Source organism: Pecten maximus, chromosome 8, assembly GCF_902652985.1.
Source record: "Pecten maximus chromosome 8, xPecMax1.1, whole genome shotgun sequence".
NCBI lineage: Eukaryota > Metazoa > Mollusca > Bivalvia > Pectinida > Pectinidae > Pecten > Pecten maximus.
This window is the reverse complement of record NC_047022.1, coordinates 12,013,439-12,032,891: the sequence shown is the minus strand read 5'-3', so window position 1 is coordinate 12,032,891 and position 19,453 is coordinate 12,013,439. Positions and strand designations below refer to the sequence as shown.

Below are 19,453 nucleotides of genomic sequence, written 5' to 3'. Positions count from 1 at the left end.
TATATATATGTGATAAATACACATTTGTCATATATAACACCTGTTATGTCATTCAGACTAGAGGGATATCGGAACATCCTATAATTGGAGAAAGTAATAGACGAATTTTAATAGCTTGGATCAACTGCTACGTAGTTTACTAATATGTAAGTATGTAAGTAGGAATAGTATGTATATTTAATAGATAAATATAATTATAGTGTTGTGCAATAGGTTAAGTAGTGTGATATTCACCTGTCAATCATATGTGGTAATGGCGTTGTCTTATTGTTCTGCCCTGCAAGTAGTTAGAGTGAAATGATTGTTGCTGCTGCCTCCCTTCCCCCTTTTCTGCTTTCTAAACAATTTTCTTCTTCCTAATGCCTGGCTTTACACTTCCTCACTAAAAGTCAAAGCAGACTTCAACCAAATTTAGTGAAACATCAATGGAGGAGGGAAATCATGTTTTATATAAAAGAGGCTGGCCCGTCATCTGTAGACAGAGCAGCTGGGCCCCAAATGGGAAACCTGTCCGAAATCTTGTTTTAGAATGATACTCCTTATTTATGCCTTAATTACAATCAAATTTGGTCTGCAACATCATAGAGGGAATGCAATCATACTTTATGTAAATAAGGCCCATTCCGACTATTGGAGACAAAAATGTCGGGGCTCCAAAAGGGACATTTAGCAGACCGAAGGGGAAGAACAAACCTAATTTATATAATTGAGACTGGTTTGACTCCTTAGGATGGAGGAACGCGTCCCTGCTGTAAGGCTTTGTCAGATGACCGTTGAGGCAAAAAGAATAAACGTGAATGATTAACGCTTCCCATCTTGTCAAATACAGTTACTGCATTGGTCATGTGAGATTATTCAGGATATCAACATCAATCGACGTTTCTTAGGCAACTTATAATATACTTTCGTAGAAGACATGATTGCAAGTTGTGAAATCAAATATTATTAAATCAAGACCGACCACATACACAAATACTGGTATTAAGGACAGAATACTGTGCATTGGAATTTTGGCATTTGGAGAACATATCTTTATGTTTAACAGTGCCCACGGAACACCGCCAATTTCGAGCCTTTCCAATCAATTGCACTGTTAACATCATAAGTTAGGGAAGCAGGGATGTTATTGTCTAGAAATGGAAAATTCTCAACAAGGTAATCAAGAATATCCCGTTATTTTGCAACTTCATTGGTAACGTTGTTTAAGATTAGGTTTAACGATTGATGTTGAAGAGTCTATTTCGTACAGTTCAGGGCGCGTCAGATAAGTTTCAGCTATTCAAAATATCGAGTCTCGTATGAAAAGAGTCATCCAAGAAAGAAGCACAGTTTGTTCCCACGGGTATATCAATAGTCTGTGGGAGACTTGTCACAAAATACAACAAGGTGTCCTCCAAAAATTCTACCATTCTCTTGATTTTTTCCTCGATGTATTTCATCTCGTCCTAAGTGATATGTTTCATGAAATACGCTTTGACGAAATACGCTTCAATGAAGCCAAAAACCATTTATTTGTAAAATTCACTATTATTGGAAAAGGATAATCTCATAGCAGAGAAAGACATTTGAATGAAGTATGGAAGTGAACGGAGAAGTACTCGCTTGTCTTACAATGAAATAGGTATAAATAGGTACGTCTAACGCGCAATGCATTATATATCTGCTATATAAGCAATAGTTTCGTATCTAATGCATGCTTACAACCATACATAGCCTTTAATGTTGATAGGCCACTAAAACTGCATTAATAATATAAATTCGTGTGAAAATGATTGTTCAGGCCATTTAAGCACTGTACCTACCAACCGCAATATGTCCGTCAATTTCTTAAAGACTCGGAATTAAATGTAGAAAATAACAATAAACTATACATTGTCTCTATAATTAGCATATTCAGGCTTGGTCGTTACCTACTTACCTCTCTCACTTCACTCCCTAAGCTCGTTGATTGCTGGGTTTATCGCCCCTTGACTGGCCATGGCCCTTTGGAGGCGGGAATTCCTTGTAGCAGTTGGTGACTACCTCAGTGAACAACATACGGGAGGCCCGTCGCATGCCACCTAGAGCAATACGGGTAAAAAGTCTTGCCAAAGAACACAACCATGACAGCACACCGTTTCTAAGGCTTCACGGGAAATACAAACCGAGGGAGCGTCGAACCACGAACCTCGGACCTTCGCCTGAGGTGACATGGCCGGCGCTCCAACTGACTGAGCGGCCAAAAAAGTTGACACTACATGTATCTCTGGTGGTATTACAGTAATAACTTACATTTGAGGTCTGATTCGAGCCTTGGTGAGCCGAGCTTTGGGAAAAGAAGTGTTAAAATATAACCATGGTCATACATTTACACAGGAACTGAAAACAATTATAAATAGAAATTCTATTTTTAGATATGGTGCGGTCAATGCGTGTTACCGAAGATGAGGTTGATCATCCTGATAATGTTGTATTGTGGTGTCCCCTATGTGAGGACAGGTAAGTGGTTTTCTTCATGCTTGATTAATCATCCATTATGTACTGTTATGTCATTTCTCTAGATATCAAAGACATTGTATTGTTTTTGTTAATGGTATGCCACTATAGATATAGGACATTCTAGAGATAAATGGTCAATGCATGTTATGTACCGGGACATTGTAAATAGCCTCTTCCACTTTATGTACCAGGGTACATAACGATTGGCCTCATCCACTTCTTGTACCGGGGACATTATCGTTAGTCTCGTCCACTTCATGTACCGGGGACATTATAGATGGTCGGTAACCCTCGTCCACTTTGTGTACCGGGGACATTGTAAATAGTCTCGTCCACTTTATGTACCGGGTACATAACGGTTGGCCTCGTCCACTTTATGTACCGAGGACATTACGGTTGGTCTCGTCCACTTTATGTACCGGGTACATAACGGTTGGCCTCGTCCACTTCTGGTACCGGGGACATTATCGTTAGTCTCGTCCACTTCATGTACAGGGTACATTATGGTTGGCCTCGTCCACTTTATGTACCGGGGACATTATGGTAAGCCTCGTCCACTTCATGTACCGGGTATATAACGGTTGGTCTCGTCCACTTCATGTACCGGGGACATTATAGATAGTCGGTACGCCCCTCGTCCACTTCATGTACCGGGAACATTATAGATGGTCGGTACGCTCCTCGTCCACTTCATGTACCCGGAACATTATAGATAGTCGGTACGCCCCTCGTCCACTTCATATACCCGGAACATTATAGATAGTCGGTACGCCCCTCGTCCACTTCATATACCCGGAACATTATAGATAGTCGGTACGCCCCTCGTCCACTTCATATACCCGGAACATTATAGATGGTCGGTACGCCCCTCGTCCACTTCATGTACCGGGAACATTATAGATGGTCGGTACGCCCCTCGTCCACTTCATATACCCGGTACATTATAGATGGTCGGTACGCCCCTCGTCCACTTCATATACCCGGTACATTATAGATGGTCGGTACGCCCCTCGTCTACTTCATGTACCGGGAACATTATAGATGGTCGGTACGCCCCTCGTCCACTTCATATACCCGGTACATTATAGATGGTCGGTACGCCCCTCGTCCACTTCATGTACCGGGAACATTATAGATGGTCGGTACGCCCCTCGTCCACTTCATGTACCGGGAACATTATAGATGGTCGGTACGCCCCTCGTCCACTTCATGTACCGGGAACATTATAGATAGTCGGTACGCCCCTCGTCCACTTCATGTACCGGGAACATTATAGATGGTCGGTACGCCCCTCGTCTACTTCATGTACCCGGTACATTATAGATGGTCGGTACGCCCCTCGTCTACTTCATGTACCCGGTACATTATAGATGGTCGGTACGCCCCTCGTCTACTTCATGTACCCGGTACATTATAGATGGTCGGTACGCCCCTCGTCCACTTCATATACCGGGTACATTATAGATGGTCGGTACGCCCCTCGTCTACTTCATGTACCCGGTACATTATAGATGGTCGGTACGCCCCTCGTCCACTTCATGTACCGGGAACATTATAGTTGGTCGGTACGCCCCTCGTCCACTTCATGTACCCGGTACATTATAGATGGTCGGTACGCCCCTCGTCCACTTCATGTACCCGGTATATTATAGATGGTCGGTACGCCCCTCGTCTACTTCATGTACCCGGTACATTATAGATGGTCGGTACGCCCCTCGTCCACTTCATGTACCGGGAACATTATAGATGGTCGGTACGCCCCTCGTCCACTTCATGTACCCGGTACATTATAGATGGTCGGTACGCCCCTCGTCCACTTCATGTACCGGGAACATTATAGATGGTCGGTACGCCCCTCGTCTACTTCATGTACCGGGGACATTATAGATGGTCGGTACGCCCCTCGTCTACTTCATGTACCCGGTACATTATAGATGGTCGGTACGCCCCTCGTCCACTTCATGTACCCGGTACATTATAGATGGTCGGTACGCCCCTCGTCCACTTCATGTACCCGGTACATTATAGATGGTCGGTACGCCCCTCGTCCACTTCATATACCGGGTACATTATAGATGGTTGGTACGCCCCTCGTCCACTTCATGTACCGGGAACATTATAGATGGTCGGTACGCCCCTCGTCCACTTCATGTACCGGGAACATTATAGATGGTCGGTACGCCCCTCGTCCACTTCATGTACCGGGGACATTATAGATAGTCGGTACGCCCCTCGTCCACTTCATGTACCGGGAACATTATAGATGGTCGGTACGCCCCTCGTCCACTTCATGTACCGGGAACATTATAGATGGTCGGTACGCCCCTCGTCCACTTCATATACCCGGTACATTATAGATGGTAGGTACGCCCCTCGTCCACTTCATGTACCGGGAACATTATAGATGGTCGGTACGCCCCTCGTCCACTTCATGTACCGGGAACATTATAGATGGTCGGTACGCCCCTCGTCCACTTCATGTACCGGGAACATTATAGATGGTCGGTACGCCCCTCGTCCACTTCATATACCCGGTACATTATAGATGGTCGGTACGCCCCTCGTCTACTTCATGTACCCGGTACATTATAGATGGTCGGTACGCCCCTCGTCCACTTCATGTACCCGGTACATTATAGATGGTCGGTACGCCCCTCGTCCACTTCATGTACCGGGTACATTATAGATAGTCGGTACGCCCCTCGTCCACTTCATGTACCGGGTACATTATAGATAGTCGGTACGCCCCTCGTCCACTTTGTGTACCGGGTATATAACGGTTGGTCTCGTCCACTTTATGTACCGGGGACATTATAGATAGTCGGTACGCCCCTCGTCCACTTCATGTACCCGGTACATTATAGATGGTCGGTACGCCCCTCGTCCACTTCATGTACCCGGTACATTATAGATGGTCGGTACGCCCCTCGTCCACTTCATATACCCGGTACATTATAGATAGTCGGTACGCCCCTCGTCCACTTCATATACCGGGTATATAACGGTTGGTCTCGTCCACTTTATGTACCGGGGACATTATAGATAGTCGGTACGCCCCTCGTCCACTTCATATACCAGGTACATTATAGATGGTCGGTACGCCCCTCGTCCACTTCATGTACCCGGTACATTATAGATGGTCGGTACGCCCCTCGTCCACTTCATGTACCCGGTACATTATAGATGGTCGGTACGCCCCTCGTCCACTTCATGTACCCGGTACATTATAGATGGTCGGTACGCCCCTCGTCCACTTCATGTACCCGGTACATTATAGATAGTCGGTACGCCCCTCGTCCACTTCATGTACCGGGTACATTATAGATAGTCGGTACGCCCCTCGTCCACTTCATATACCCGGTACATTATAGATAGTCGGTACGCCCCTCGTCTACTTCATGTACCGGGGACATTATAGATGGTCGGTACGCCCCTCGTCTACTTCATGTACCGGGGACATTATAGATGGTCGGTACGCCCCTCGTCCACTTCATGTACCCGGTACATTATAGATGGTCGTAACGCCCCTCGTCTACTTCATGTACCCGGTACATTATAGATGGTCGGTACGCCCCTCGTCCACTTCATGTACCGGGTACATTATAGATGGTCGGTACGCCCCTCGTCCACTTCATGTACCCGGTACATTATAGATGGTCGGTACGCCCCTCGTCCACTTCATATACCCGGTACATTATAGATGGTCGGTACGCCCCTCGTCCACTTCATGTACCGGGTACATTATAGATGGTCGGTACGCCCCTCGTCTACTTCATGTACCGGGAACATTATAGATGGTCGGTACGCCCCTCGTCTACTTCATGTACCCGGTACATTATAGATGGTCGGTACGCCCCTCGTCCACTTCATGTACCGGGTACATTATAGATGGTCGGTACGCCCCTCGTCCACTTCATATACCAGGTACTTTATAGATGGTCGGTAACCCTCGTCCACTTCATATACACGGTATATCATCAAAGATACTCCCATAACAAACACAAGGTATAAGTTTGATTGTGTTTAATGGTCACAACTTAATGGTCGGCCATAGACCCAATAAGTCAATAATGGGTGCAATGTGACAGACAGCACAACGCATGAATAATTATCAAGCGAAATCAAAATCACCTATCAGATATCAAGCTGTTCATGCATTAATAAATAACAAATCAATTTTCATATATAAATCACAATAGATGAAACGTCCGCAATAGTGTCAAAAAGACAGCTAGCATTAAACTATAGTCTACAGGATATTGGACAACAGATTCCCCGTCAATTGTGATAAAAGTTCAATGATTGAGGCATGAAATACTACAGCTACATCAAATGGCTTGTAGCCTACTTAAAATGACTGAAATATTCAGCACGAACTACGTACACTTTATTACAGAAAAAGTCGATTATCCTTGTTCCATTGTCCCCGTAAACAAAACACATTTATGGTACTACTGCAAAAATGTTAAAGGATTACACTATAGTTCAATCCTTATAGTTTAATTTGAATCTAAAATTTCTGTAGCGAAAATATGTTTGATAATTGAAACAACCTCCACAGTATTCTTAACAAAGGCACAATGATTTTGATGCCGATCAAACACAGGACATGTTTCAAATCCTCCCTGCGCCGTTGGCCGAGGAGATGATAATGTCAATATCGATTCGTATGTTGTTTGACTATTCAATGCAAAGGGCTAATTAATGGTATGCAATGCCTATGTCAGATAGTAACGGACGATCTTACCCGGAAATCTGTCATACCAGTGACGTACATGTTTCTGCCAAAATCGATGTAGTTTTGTAAAAAAAAAAAAAAATAGCCATTTTGTATAACGTCATCGATTAGTCTATTTTTTCCCGTTTTATCACTTGATAGAATAAATAAAGACGTGTTATAAAACCAACTAAATACTTGAATTGATCCCGATCACTGTAATCGTCATGAAAAACAAAGCATCAGCTGAAGAGAAGAGAATACTGACATCGTTATTGTTACTCAAAACCTTGACAAAATATTAACAAAATCAGGTTTAGCATCGACAGCTCTGAACGGGGAAAAACAAGACCCACTATTTTATTTCAGGCCAACGTCTTCTACTTTTAGGTCAAGTTAAGTGTAATCCTCAAAATATAACTGGCGAGACAAATTACAAGTCACACTCTATTGCCCTATACCGAATCAGAGTTCCCTGTTGTTTGTCCAAGTGGTTATTGAAAAGAGAACCTTTTTTTCAAATAAACCACTCACCCCCACCACCACGCACACGTATTATCCCATCCCACATGACTGTAACGATTTGTTTTAGGTTGTGGTTTGCATGTCTTCCATTCTTCCTTATATGCAACAAAAATACATTTTACCGTGTACTTATAGATATCCTGGTTTGCTCTGAATACCTGGTTTCTGGTGTTCATGGAGTGAACGACAACGCCCTGACTGCATCCTCTGTCCTGGACCATCCAATTGACTGCAGCGCAAGAAATGCCCGGCTTTTCTATCCTGGAGATGACCTGTCACCGCGAGTAAGGCTTGGGGGTTGGATCAGTGGTGTTAACGAAACAGACCAGTTTATACAGGTGATTTAAGATAAACAAATGTATTGCATGTTATTTGTTTTTCAATGAGGAATAAATGAAAAAAAGTGATTTATATGATTGTTTTTGGAAGTTCTTTATCGGCATAAGAGGTTCCGAGTTGCAATAAAGAATTTCATTTTCAAAACAGCAAATTTACGACAGTTTTAGCACGTATTTTGCGATCTTTGGAAATAATTCAACTTTAAACAAGTACGAAATTAGTTTTAAAAAATAAGCAGTTAGTTTATTCCCCATTTTGATTTTCCCGATTCTCCTTTTTGGCTTCCATCATTTTTGCTATTGACATTCTCCACGAGGAATGGAAGACGCAACAACATTATGATTCAGTTTTATATTCATTAGTCGAGATGCAGTTACATGTATTTTGTATATATTTCCATCTGCTCCGCATTGTCATTATATAACCTTACCAAACAAAATGGAAAATTACCAGATAATAATTCTCTCACAATATCCCATTGGTGTAGTGATATGTTCGTTACGTCGTTTTGTCTGACGTCACTATATTAAGTGTATTTGACGTCACAATAAATCGGGTGTCCGGGGTTAAAGAGAAAAACGATTGATCAATGCATATTTAGCATGCAACATCTTTTGTAGATATGAAGTATAGAATATAAACATACCCACAGTGGAATATATTGATTAAAATGTTGAAACTGAATTGAGAATTCCATGTTAGTTTCCATGAACTATATTTTTTTCTGGGAAAGGTAGCCAGCTGCAGTCGTGACGTCACAAGAACATGTCCCGGTGGCAGCACAAAATTTTATTTTAAATCAATGACAGGATGCATATATAAAAACAATATAACTGAAATATCAGTATTAAACTGCTTTCTTTGGAAAGTCCTACAATTATCACGGGATTGCGGACAAATCAATCATTAATTTGTCTGCAATCCTGTGGGAATTTTTGGACCATAACTTAAGATTATTGATTTAATAATGTGGTATTCCCTTGGGGATCTTGTGTACAATAATCATCAGACATGCTCATTGATTCCTAGGCTGCATTAGCCAAAGGAAAAGTAACCCAAAGTATGGCATAACTGGATAGATACAGGTTTAAGCTTAATTTGTTTTCGTGTTATTCTCGACTTAGTGCTATTTCTACATTTTTCGCTGCAGGACACTATCAACTTTTCTGGTTTGGTTTGGTTTATTTTGTTTAACGTCCTATTAACAGCTAAGGTCATTTAAGGACGGCCTCTCGTGCGTGCGACATGCATGCGTGTGGTGAGTGCGTATGTGTGTTTTGGGAGGCTGCAGTATGTTCGGGTTAAGTCTCCTTGTGATAGACCGGAACTTTTGCCGATTTGTTGTGCTACCTCACTGAAGCATACTGCCGAAGCAGCACACCCCACTCGGTCACATTATACTGACAACGGGCGAACCAGTCGTCCCACTCCAAATATGCCGAGCGCTAAGCAGGAGTAGCAACTACCATATTTAAAGACTCTGGTATGTCTCGGCTAGGGGACAGAACCCAAAGCCTTCCTCACAGCAGCGAACGCTCAACTAAAGGCTAAAAGTGAGGCAGTGTCAAGGGAGACATTAGGAAGAAGAAAGTTGTTAAGAAAGAAGAGAAAAGATAAGATCCCAAATTGAGTCGCCTCTTACGATCATGCATTGGGAGCAGCAGGCGCAATTCTTACGCCCTACCTGCAGGGCAGCCAACTTTTCTGTGTGAGATCTACAATCCTCAAATATACAGTTATTGATGAAATCGCGAAAATAACTACACACGATTACTAATCTACATAAAGTATAATTAGATCGAGAAAGTTGAATTTGAAATATACAGTACCACTTGGAACACGTGCTATAATGTATCCTTCGACGTGATGAAGAAGCTTCCTATTTGTCCATTCGGAACTATCTGTGAAAAAAGGTTTTGTGTAGTCCATGTTGACATATTACAATATAAATGTTGTAAATGTATTTTAGCTCACGTCCAAAGGACCGGTGAGCTTATGCAATGACGCGGCGTTTCAATTAAAAAGCCTCCTTTGGAGAAAGAAAACATTTTTTTTTGTTTAAATCTTGACTTTGGAGGGATGAGAGCAAATAGAGGAATTTAGATAAGTCCTTCAAATTGTAACTTATCATAAAGGACTAAACGGATTTTGACTAAATTTTGTTAGAAGCATCATTTGGTGAAGGGAAACAAATATGCATATATGGTTACTGGCACCGCTGAGGACGGAGCCTAGGGGGCCCAAAAGGGGGGAATTTAGGTAAGTCCTTTTAATCGCTACTAGTCATGAATGACTGAATTGATTTTGGTCATAAGCATCCTTGAGGGAAAGGGGAACACATTTAGCATAAATGGTGAATATGGTTCCCTTAGGACAGGAGGGACAGGGCCCAATAGGGAAATAATGGCAATTTCTTTGAATTACTGCTGGTGTTTTCCGATGAACATTAACTATCTGGATGTGGACCCTCGGGACATCTTGTTTAAATTCATTATTGTGATTCTACACCAGTTGTGTTATTCCCCAGCACAATTTGAGAGGAATTCGTATTCTGAGATGGAATTGTTTGAATTCTCGATGCAGTATGCAGTGTAATATCATTTTACTCTTTAGGTAACCTTTCCCTTAGACACCACAGTTACGGCTGTTACGGTACAGGGACGTTACAGGGATTACCTCCAATGGGTCAGAGCCTACTACCTACTATACAGCATGGACAATGTCACGTGGACAACGGTGACGTCATCTGACGGATTCCCTACAGTAAGTTTCATTGTTTACAAAGCGTTTCATGAAAGGAACTACTTGAATACATTTTATTGTCTGCTTGAGCATAAATATAGAACGCGCAATAAAATGCACTCTAAACTTATTGAAGGCTACGTAACGTTCGCTGTCTCTCTAGGGTTATGGTAGATTTCGATAGAGAAGGTTATGTATGGTGGCATATTTCTGTCATCGTGTTATTTTAGGTCGCGCTACGGTAACACGACTTGTCGAGATAATTATGTCGACAAGTCGTGTTATTAACACGGCGAGTCGTGTTATTATGACGACCTGTCGCGATAATTTATCACGACCGGTCAAGTTAGGTTATCGTGGATCTCGACCTAAAATGTGCTTTTGCCCAGATATGCCATCTACTTATGTTGTCGAGATAGGTTATAAATGGACACCCAGCCGTCTCGGGCTTAAGATATTTTAAATATAACCGACACAAACAAATTTGTGTGATTGATTTGCAGATACTCCATATATATTTTAATGGTTAAAAATAGCTTTGAATTGATACTGATGACTTTCAGGTTTTTTCAAAACTATTAACAGGTTATTGATTTCCACAGGCATTTAGCTATATATATATATATATATAGGTTGGTATGCAACATTTGATCATTGAAAACATTCCTTTGTAGAACACATTATATGGTTCATTTTTGGGTTTAAATTCTGTTTCTTCAGATTTTGATTGGAATTAAAATTTTATTGAACATTAACTTTTGTTTTAATTTTATTCCAATGTGTTTTGTAATTTCTTTCCATACCTTTTAGATTTGCTTTAAAAAAAATGAAATCATACAGGTCACCATTTTGGATAAATAATCAGACTGAGTATTTTATTGAGGTACTGTACAGTAAGGAAATAAAATTGATGGATAATTTAGTTATGATTGAATACGTTTTAGAATTTTTAATATTTATTAAACATAATGTGTGCTCTGTCCAATGTTGTTTTTGACAATATTCAGATCTGAAGTATTATTATTAATACTTTTAAACCAAATAATAGAGCTGATATACCCATTTCTCAGTGTAAAGCCCGAGACGTTCCGAAACGGTTTGGTGTCCATTTAAAACCTATCTCGACAACGTAAGTAGATGGCATATCTGGGCAAAAGCACATTTTAGGTCGAGATCCGCGATAACCTAACTTGACCGGTCGTGATAAATGACATAATAACACGACTTGTCGACATAATTATCTCGACAAGTCGTGTTACCGTAACGCGACCTAAAATAACACGATGGCAGAAATATGCCACCATAGTTATGCAATGCGAATTCCGAAATTTCCATTTCAGCTGTTCAATGGAAGTACAGACATGAATACCCCTGTGACGTCACCAGTTACACCAAACATCACAGCTCGTTACCTCCGTATAAACCCACAGATCTGGCAGTGGTTCATCACTCTCAGGTTTGATGTCAGCGGTTGTCAGGTTACAGAACACACCGGTAAGTAGCATTTGAGGATTTGAATTAATTGTACTACTTGTAATCTGAACGCTATGTTACTGAAGCAATGCTACATTTTGTTTTCGTGACAGTATCCCGATTATTCCTGTGTATCGGGGTAGAATATACTTGCTGATTCACGTTGCATGTCCGCGAATGAGGCAACTAAGCTGGGAAACTCTATAGAATTACAAACTTGTAGTCGGTCTTTTGATTGGGGTCATGGAAGCGTCCAAGATAAATTTGTTTTGCTCATTGCAACATTTGGGACACCTTTCCCCTTTGCTTACCAGCAGTGTGTTTTTTCTGGATACCTTATTTCAGAATACCTCAGTGTTGGCTTTTTCCTCAAGCGTCGCAGAGCAGGCGAGGAAAGCTATCGGCCCTGTTCTATAGCCTAATGGTTACTGCTGTGAAGTCGATGTCGGTTGGCGATGATGACTGGTTTTTTAGTTGACTCACATATTTTTTGGGGAGCTTTTATTTTCATTTTATTTATTTATTTATTTATTTATTTTTTTATTTTTTTTTTATTTTTCAAGATTTTTTTTCATAAATACAAAACATTTGAGACATATATGCACACACATTCTCACTCTTACACCCACAGTAACTATACTCATGATTCAATAACATCATCATCATCATCATCATCATACATAATCAAACATCATCATCATCATCTTCATCATCATCCTACTCCAATTTTATTTATTTATCTATTTATTTGGAATTCATTAGCATTACATATGACCAACGACTTTATCTGCTGTATGACAATATGTTACTGAAGTATGCAACATCGCGACTTTTATCTTTCATTTCAATGTCTTTCCTTGGTCGTAGCAGACTATAAACTATATAGGCATATAAACTATATAGGCATATAAACTATATAGGCATATAAACTATATAGGCATATCATGATGATGATTTTATTTATCAAAAATGAAATATGATAATAATATGATAGATTTGGTTGATCAAAATGTTGGATGATGATGATGATGATGATGATGATGATGATTTTGAGTGAGTGTGAGTGAGTGAGTGACCATCCTTTATCTATCAGTAAAATCGGAAAAATAAAAAGTTAAAAAAAAAAAAAATATATATATAGGCATATCATAAAAATAAAATTATGTTGGGCAGGTGGACGTGCTCGATTCGAACGGAAATCTGTCACGCTTACCGAGGATATGGTGTCGATGCACACAGTGATCCCCTCAATGTCAGCAGCCGGATCCGTACTGGACTGTGCCTTGGCATGTCATAGCCAGAGTACATGCATGTCATTCACCTACCAAATCACCAATGGGGTACAGTGGTGTACTGGTTATAGCGCCTGGATTGTCGTACCTGGACCAATCTCTTTAAACATGCATGCATTCGTCAATCAAGGTATGATTGACGTTCTCTTCATTTCTTATCAATTTCTGAGAATAAAATATGTTGCTATCACTCGAACAGCATTATACCTATTACCCGGCAGCGGTATGTTATGCCAAATATCTAGTTCTCTCTCAACACATATTGTTTGGATGTGTGTGGTTGCTTGGGTGTACAGTTGGGGTGTATAGTTGGGGTGTACAGTTGCTGGGGTGTAAAGTTGCTGGGTGTACAGTTGGGGTGTACAGTTGCTGGGGGTACAGTTGGGGTGTACAGTTGGGGTGTACAGTTGCTGGGGTGTACAGTTGGGGTGTACAGTTGCTGGGGTGTACAGTTGGGGTGTACAGTTGGGGTGTACAGTTGCTGGGGTGTACAGTTGGGGTGTGCAGTTGCTGGGGTGTACAGTTGCTGGGGTGTACAGTAGCTGGGGTGTACAGTTGGGGTGTTCAGTTGCGGGGGTGTATAGTTGGGGTGTACAGTTGCTGGGGTGTACAGTTGGGGTGTACAGTTGGGGTGTACAGTTGCTGGGGTGTACAGTTGGGGTGTACAATTGCTGGGGTGTACAGTTTGGGTGTACAGTTGCTGGGGTGTACAGTAGCTGGGGTGTACAGTTGGGGTGTACAGTAGCTGGGGTGTACAGTTGGGGTGTACATTTGCTGGGGTGTACAGTTGGGGTGTACAGTTGGGGTGTACAGTTGCTGGAGTGTACAGTTGCTGGGGCGTATGAACCATAATAGTTCATTTATAGCTTAACAAAGTAAACCAAGATACAAGTAATTTTCTTGGTATGACTTAAAAGCGACTATAATCGTAAATGTAGCCATTAAACGGTCTGTTTTTCTTATAAATGGTGACATAGGAATTTAAGATATAACAATATGCGAGTATTTACCATAAAATGTTCTATAAAATTATATTTTACGGGTTTTAAACCCTTGTTCACCTCGGTTGATGCATGTCAACATGGTACACGAAGAAAGTTGAATAGAGTCACGTGGGTGCGATTCCGCTCAACATTCTGCTTACGAGCGGTAACATATTCATTACTGTAGGATCTACCTCCTTTTGGCACTGATTTAGGTATTTACAAAACAAGATTGAAATCACTTTTAATTTTCATGATCACAGGAAAGTCTTAGTTTTATGATATCTTTATTTAAGATATTACGCTTGCTAATATTTTTCAATAATGATTTTTACAGTTGTGGTAGCATTAAACCGAAATCATTATGAATACGAACGTGAGATTAATGTGGGAAAAAATACGTTTGACTTTTGTATTGATGTGAAGTAAAGGAAAACTAGAATTATTCACGTCAAAATCAATAAAGTATTTCAAGTGTTGGACAGAATCGAATGAATATGTTCAAAAATATATAGGTCTATGTCATCAACACAGATTTCAGTTAATCATTTTTAGCTATGGATTATCATTGTCACCAAACTGATTTACTGTATCTTAAACAACAATATCATATTTGTATGCAGGTTGTTAAACATTTCAATATATTAATGATTTCTTCTTCAATTTTAATTCCCGACTAGACAAAGACATGTTTTCAAAGCCACTACTTTATTTGACTTCGAAATGCAGCAGACATTAGTCCACAATCAGACTAGAGTTGAATATAAACTAAGTATTTAAGGGTTAACTGTAATATTTTTTTACGTTATTGAGCAATAACACAAAAAACTGGGGTGTACTCTGAATAAACCGCGAAACCCTTATAATTTAATTAACAACGATAAGAAACATGTTCATTAAGTTTAACATGTTTATTTTGCTTCAGATATTTAAAAACACATTGATAAATACAAAATCCCGTGAACAACGATTACTCCGCTGACGTCAGTCAACTTCCGGTATAACTGAAAGTAGTTCTTTTATTTTTTTATGTTATGAGATGATAACATAATTTTTTGAGCCAAGAAAAATGCTTGTTACAAGCAAAATTAAATTATATGTTAATATTTGTTCGTTTACTTGAATGAATACAGATGTTCTGGACAAGTATGGCTACAAAGAAGATGAAGAAGCTGCCATCTTGTACAATATCATTGAAGTGAGAAAAAACCAAGAAAGCGCATCGGCAACCTGTACTACAATGTACACACGTTTAATCAAAGTCAACACGACATCTATGATGGAAAGAATCAACAATATTGTCGCCGGATATTTTGTCCTGAGTACGTATATTTTTTTTCTTTCTTAATTAAGTCTGAAAAATTCCGGAATGAATATTGTTAATCAGAGTACAACGACTTCAGTGTTATTTATTAATTTTTAATTTAACATTTTCATTTTTTTTTTTTAATTTTTCAATAGAAAAACTAGTCTGTCACCACCCAATATCAATCAAATTTTCATTGCACACACTGTCATATCGTAGTAATCGAAATCTCAATCGCTTCCGTCATGCAATTTAACGCCATAATCCTACAGTAAATACTATTCGTGAACCTCTATCGCTTCAATGTATTTCATCTAATATCATCTTATTGTCACGTAGGTAATACTGAATTTAATTTCGTGACAGGCATGACTTACCCTTGTATCAAATGTGTCTAAGAAAGACTCATAAAAATGATAAACCTTCCTGTTTAAAATACAAAGGTTTCGTTTTGTAACAAGATCTCTCAACAGAATGTAGAGAGATCCATTAGAATAACCAACTGGTTTTGTTGAAGGGTTCATTTCATCAGCACTTAATTGAATCCATTGATTGAATGTTTTGATACATTGTTTGTGTGCTGCATAGTCATGACAAAAAATACAATAGGCGGGGGTAGGTGCCATGCAAATAAATTTAGAGTCTTGGTCCTTAATCCTCGAGAACTTATCTTTTACAAAGTAAATAACACTACGCTGTATAAGGAACATGGATGTGAATTTTCCATTTCTGGGTATTTACGTTCCTGCTTACCAAACCAATTGTGTTTTCATATCCCACTAAAACAACATTGATAGCTTTGTTCCAAATATCATGCTTTGCCAGGTAGACATGAAACGGGAAAACAAGCAAGACTGACTTTCTTAACAAACAAGTAAATGTAGACTATGGGAAGTCTGGTCGCACTGGGAAATCATTTCTCGCCCGATACGATCTCGAATTTTTCCTATTATTGGGACATGATACAAGGTTTGTGCTACACTTACATATTGTGCCCCCCGTCGACGAAGCAGCAAAGGCTTAGAATACCCTTTGTAACTTTTGTCGGTGTCAATGTTGTTTTTTTATGGTTACCTTCATTATTCCGTTTTAAGGTTTTTAAGAATTATTGGTTTATTTAAATTATCGTGCAATTGTAAAGACCGTATCAACATTTTCTTTCCCTTTTACCTATGTTGACAACAAACTCAATATGAATGTACCTGTTTTAATATTTCATATATCTCTTTTGACTGACAGAACACGATTTCCGATTCTACGTCTCCGGAGTCTACAGGTCTTCAGTTTGGAGTTACAGTGGAGAAGCAGATGTAATTAACAGTAACCTCTGGTCTACAGGCAACCCAGATCAAGGTCAAGGTCACTGTGTTATGTTGACACAGACAGGATTATCCAGCGTGGATTGTCAGCAACAGCTCTTCTCCATATGTGGGAACTAACTTGTGGAAGAATAGTGGATATGAGTGTCTGGTAATAGTACCTAGAACTTTTTCAGGATCATTATGTAGAAGATGGCATACGTCACCTGCAGAATGTTGTTTACTGATTTAGACTTTCGTTGTTATTTATAATTTGTATAAAATATACAAACTAAGTCTTTAAATGAGACTTAAAGTGGCGCGAATCAACTGTCTGTGACGTGACATGTTACACAAGAGGCCACCGAAGGGATATGTGAACAGAGTTATATGTCAAATAAAAATCCGTAATTAAATTATTGAATTAATAGATGCATACACCGGTTTTTGTTTTCCCATGATAATTAAGTAATTAATAATATACATTGACAGGAATATTGTTTTTCAGCTTCATGCTGGTTACCAACTGGTTAAGAATGTTCCTATCAATGCGTAAATCTACAAATATTGTATCCATCAGAACGATTTTTAATCGTATCCACAGTTGACATTATTTTCGATTTGGCTGTTTTGTGAGAATAATTGGAAATCAGAAAGTAAAAGAGGCTGGCAAGTAAGTAATTATCCTACAATCAAACGAATGTTTGTCTACTTGCGACGGCGCAAAAATGACGCCGACTGTATACTGTAACAAAGTCGAAAAAGTGTCTAATTGGTAGCACTTGATGGGATATTTATTATGGTTATTTTCACACTGTTGTGCCCTACCAACCTTAATTATATTAGTGTTATAGTATTTTTGAGCAGCCTGGATAAATTGTGTGAATTCTCTATGTTATAAAGTTAAAAGTGGTTTGTAAAGATGAAAGTTATTGTATAAATGCTGGAATATGGCTGGTCATATAGGCCTAGGTTGTAGAGTTAAAAGTTGTTTCTACAGGAACTAGTTTGTCAACTCAGTGTTGCTTTTCAGCTGTTTGTAAGATCAGCTGATTGTGTCCGGGAGCATTTTGGTTTCTTATTGTAAATAACGTTTACTACAATCAGGGAGTGTTGAAAATAATGAAAATTATGTTCGAGTGATACGTTGACAAAGTTTCAGCTCGATCGGAGCTTGTTAAATATTTTTCTAGTATTTTTGTGTATTCCTAGTGGTGTTGACCTAAATATAGGGTCGCCGCCATCTTTGTTTACATTCACAACACAAAGCCAAAGAGGTATCTGATATCCGAACAAGTGTAAGTTTATAGGCATGGTTTTTGAGCCAAGTCATATTAAGTTAGTTTAAATACCTGGTCAGAAACCTTATTGATCCATACTCTCATTGGTAAACGGGCTAATCTCGCTATATTGAGCGATTGTTTGTGCAGCGTTCATCTGCTTCCCTCGAGCAACTGTTGTAAATGGCGGAACAGTGAACATACGACAAACTCAGTTATTTCACGAATTCGACATTCTTGAAAGCTAAATTATAGTTAGAAAATGTTTGTATGCATTGTTATGATAAACTTCATAATGTTTCTGACTTGGATATTTTCCCAGTATTTTATTACGAACTTATTGGGTAGAACTATATGTGTTGGCGTAAGCGCACTATTTGCATATTATTGCCGGTTGGGATAGTATGGGGGATACGACGGTGATTTGGTTGGGGATGTTTTTGGGGAGTTTTGGAGATACGGTTGAGGACGCGACCACTCCTTTTATGGTAATTAGGGGCGGGGCGAAGATGCCTGGGGATGCGATTTCATTCCTTATAAGGTAAAAGGGGCGGGATTGAGGATACGCCGAAAAAGTATAAAAGGCCGGATTCAGCGGCGAATCCTCAGTTGGGCAGACGACCTAGACCGGGTTTTTAGTGTAGTTTTCCGATATCCGCCGTGGTCAGTTCCTTATATATGCTGTAAGGCTTATACTAGTTATTTTATTATTAGGGAAATTCGAATTCTAAGTGTTAAACAAGAACTTATAAATTATATCCTATCATTCTAGGGCAGAAGCCGGTGTCATCACCGCTGTCTGTTTACTATTTGGAAGGGGCGGGGCTAATTTCGATTTAAGAGTGTCACCACTCTTTATAACTGTCATTCCATCCAAGTTTTGTTGTGGCTATTTGTTAGATATATATATATACTGTTGATTATCAAGTTTTCCTATTACATTAATGTGTGAACGTTGTTTCCTTACCCTAAGGTGGACTTTGTGGAATTAATTTATTGGCCATTGTGTATGGATAAGCT

General features: G+C 39.8%; 1 protein-coding gene across 1 annotated transcript; it reads left to right on the top strand.

Annotated features, from left to right (window-relative positions):
- Nucleotides 1-12,151: 12,151 nt before the first annotated feature.
- On the top strand, nt 12,152-19,101 carry LOC117332377. The gene is made up of 4 exons (XM_033891263.1): nt 12,152-12,295; nt 13,448-13,696; nt 15,683-15,871; nt 17,095-19,101. Exons 1-4 carry the CDS (start codon nt 12,163-12,165, stop codon nt 17,292-17,294), a joined length of 771 nt encoding a protein of 256 aa, XP_033747154.1. The 5' UTR covers nt 12,152-12,162; the 3' UTR covers nt 17,295-19,101.
- Nucleotides 19,102-19,453: the final 352 nt, after the last annotated feature.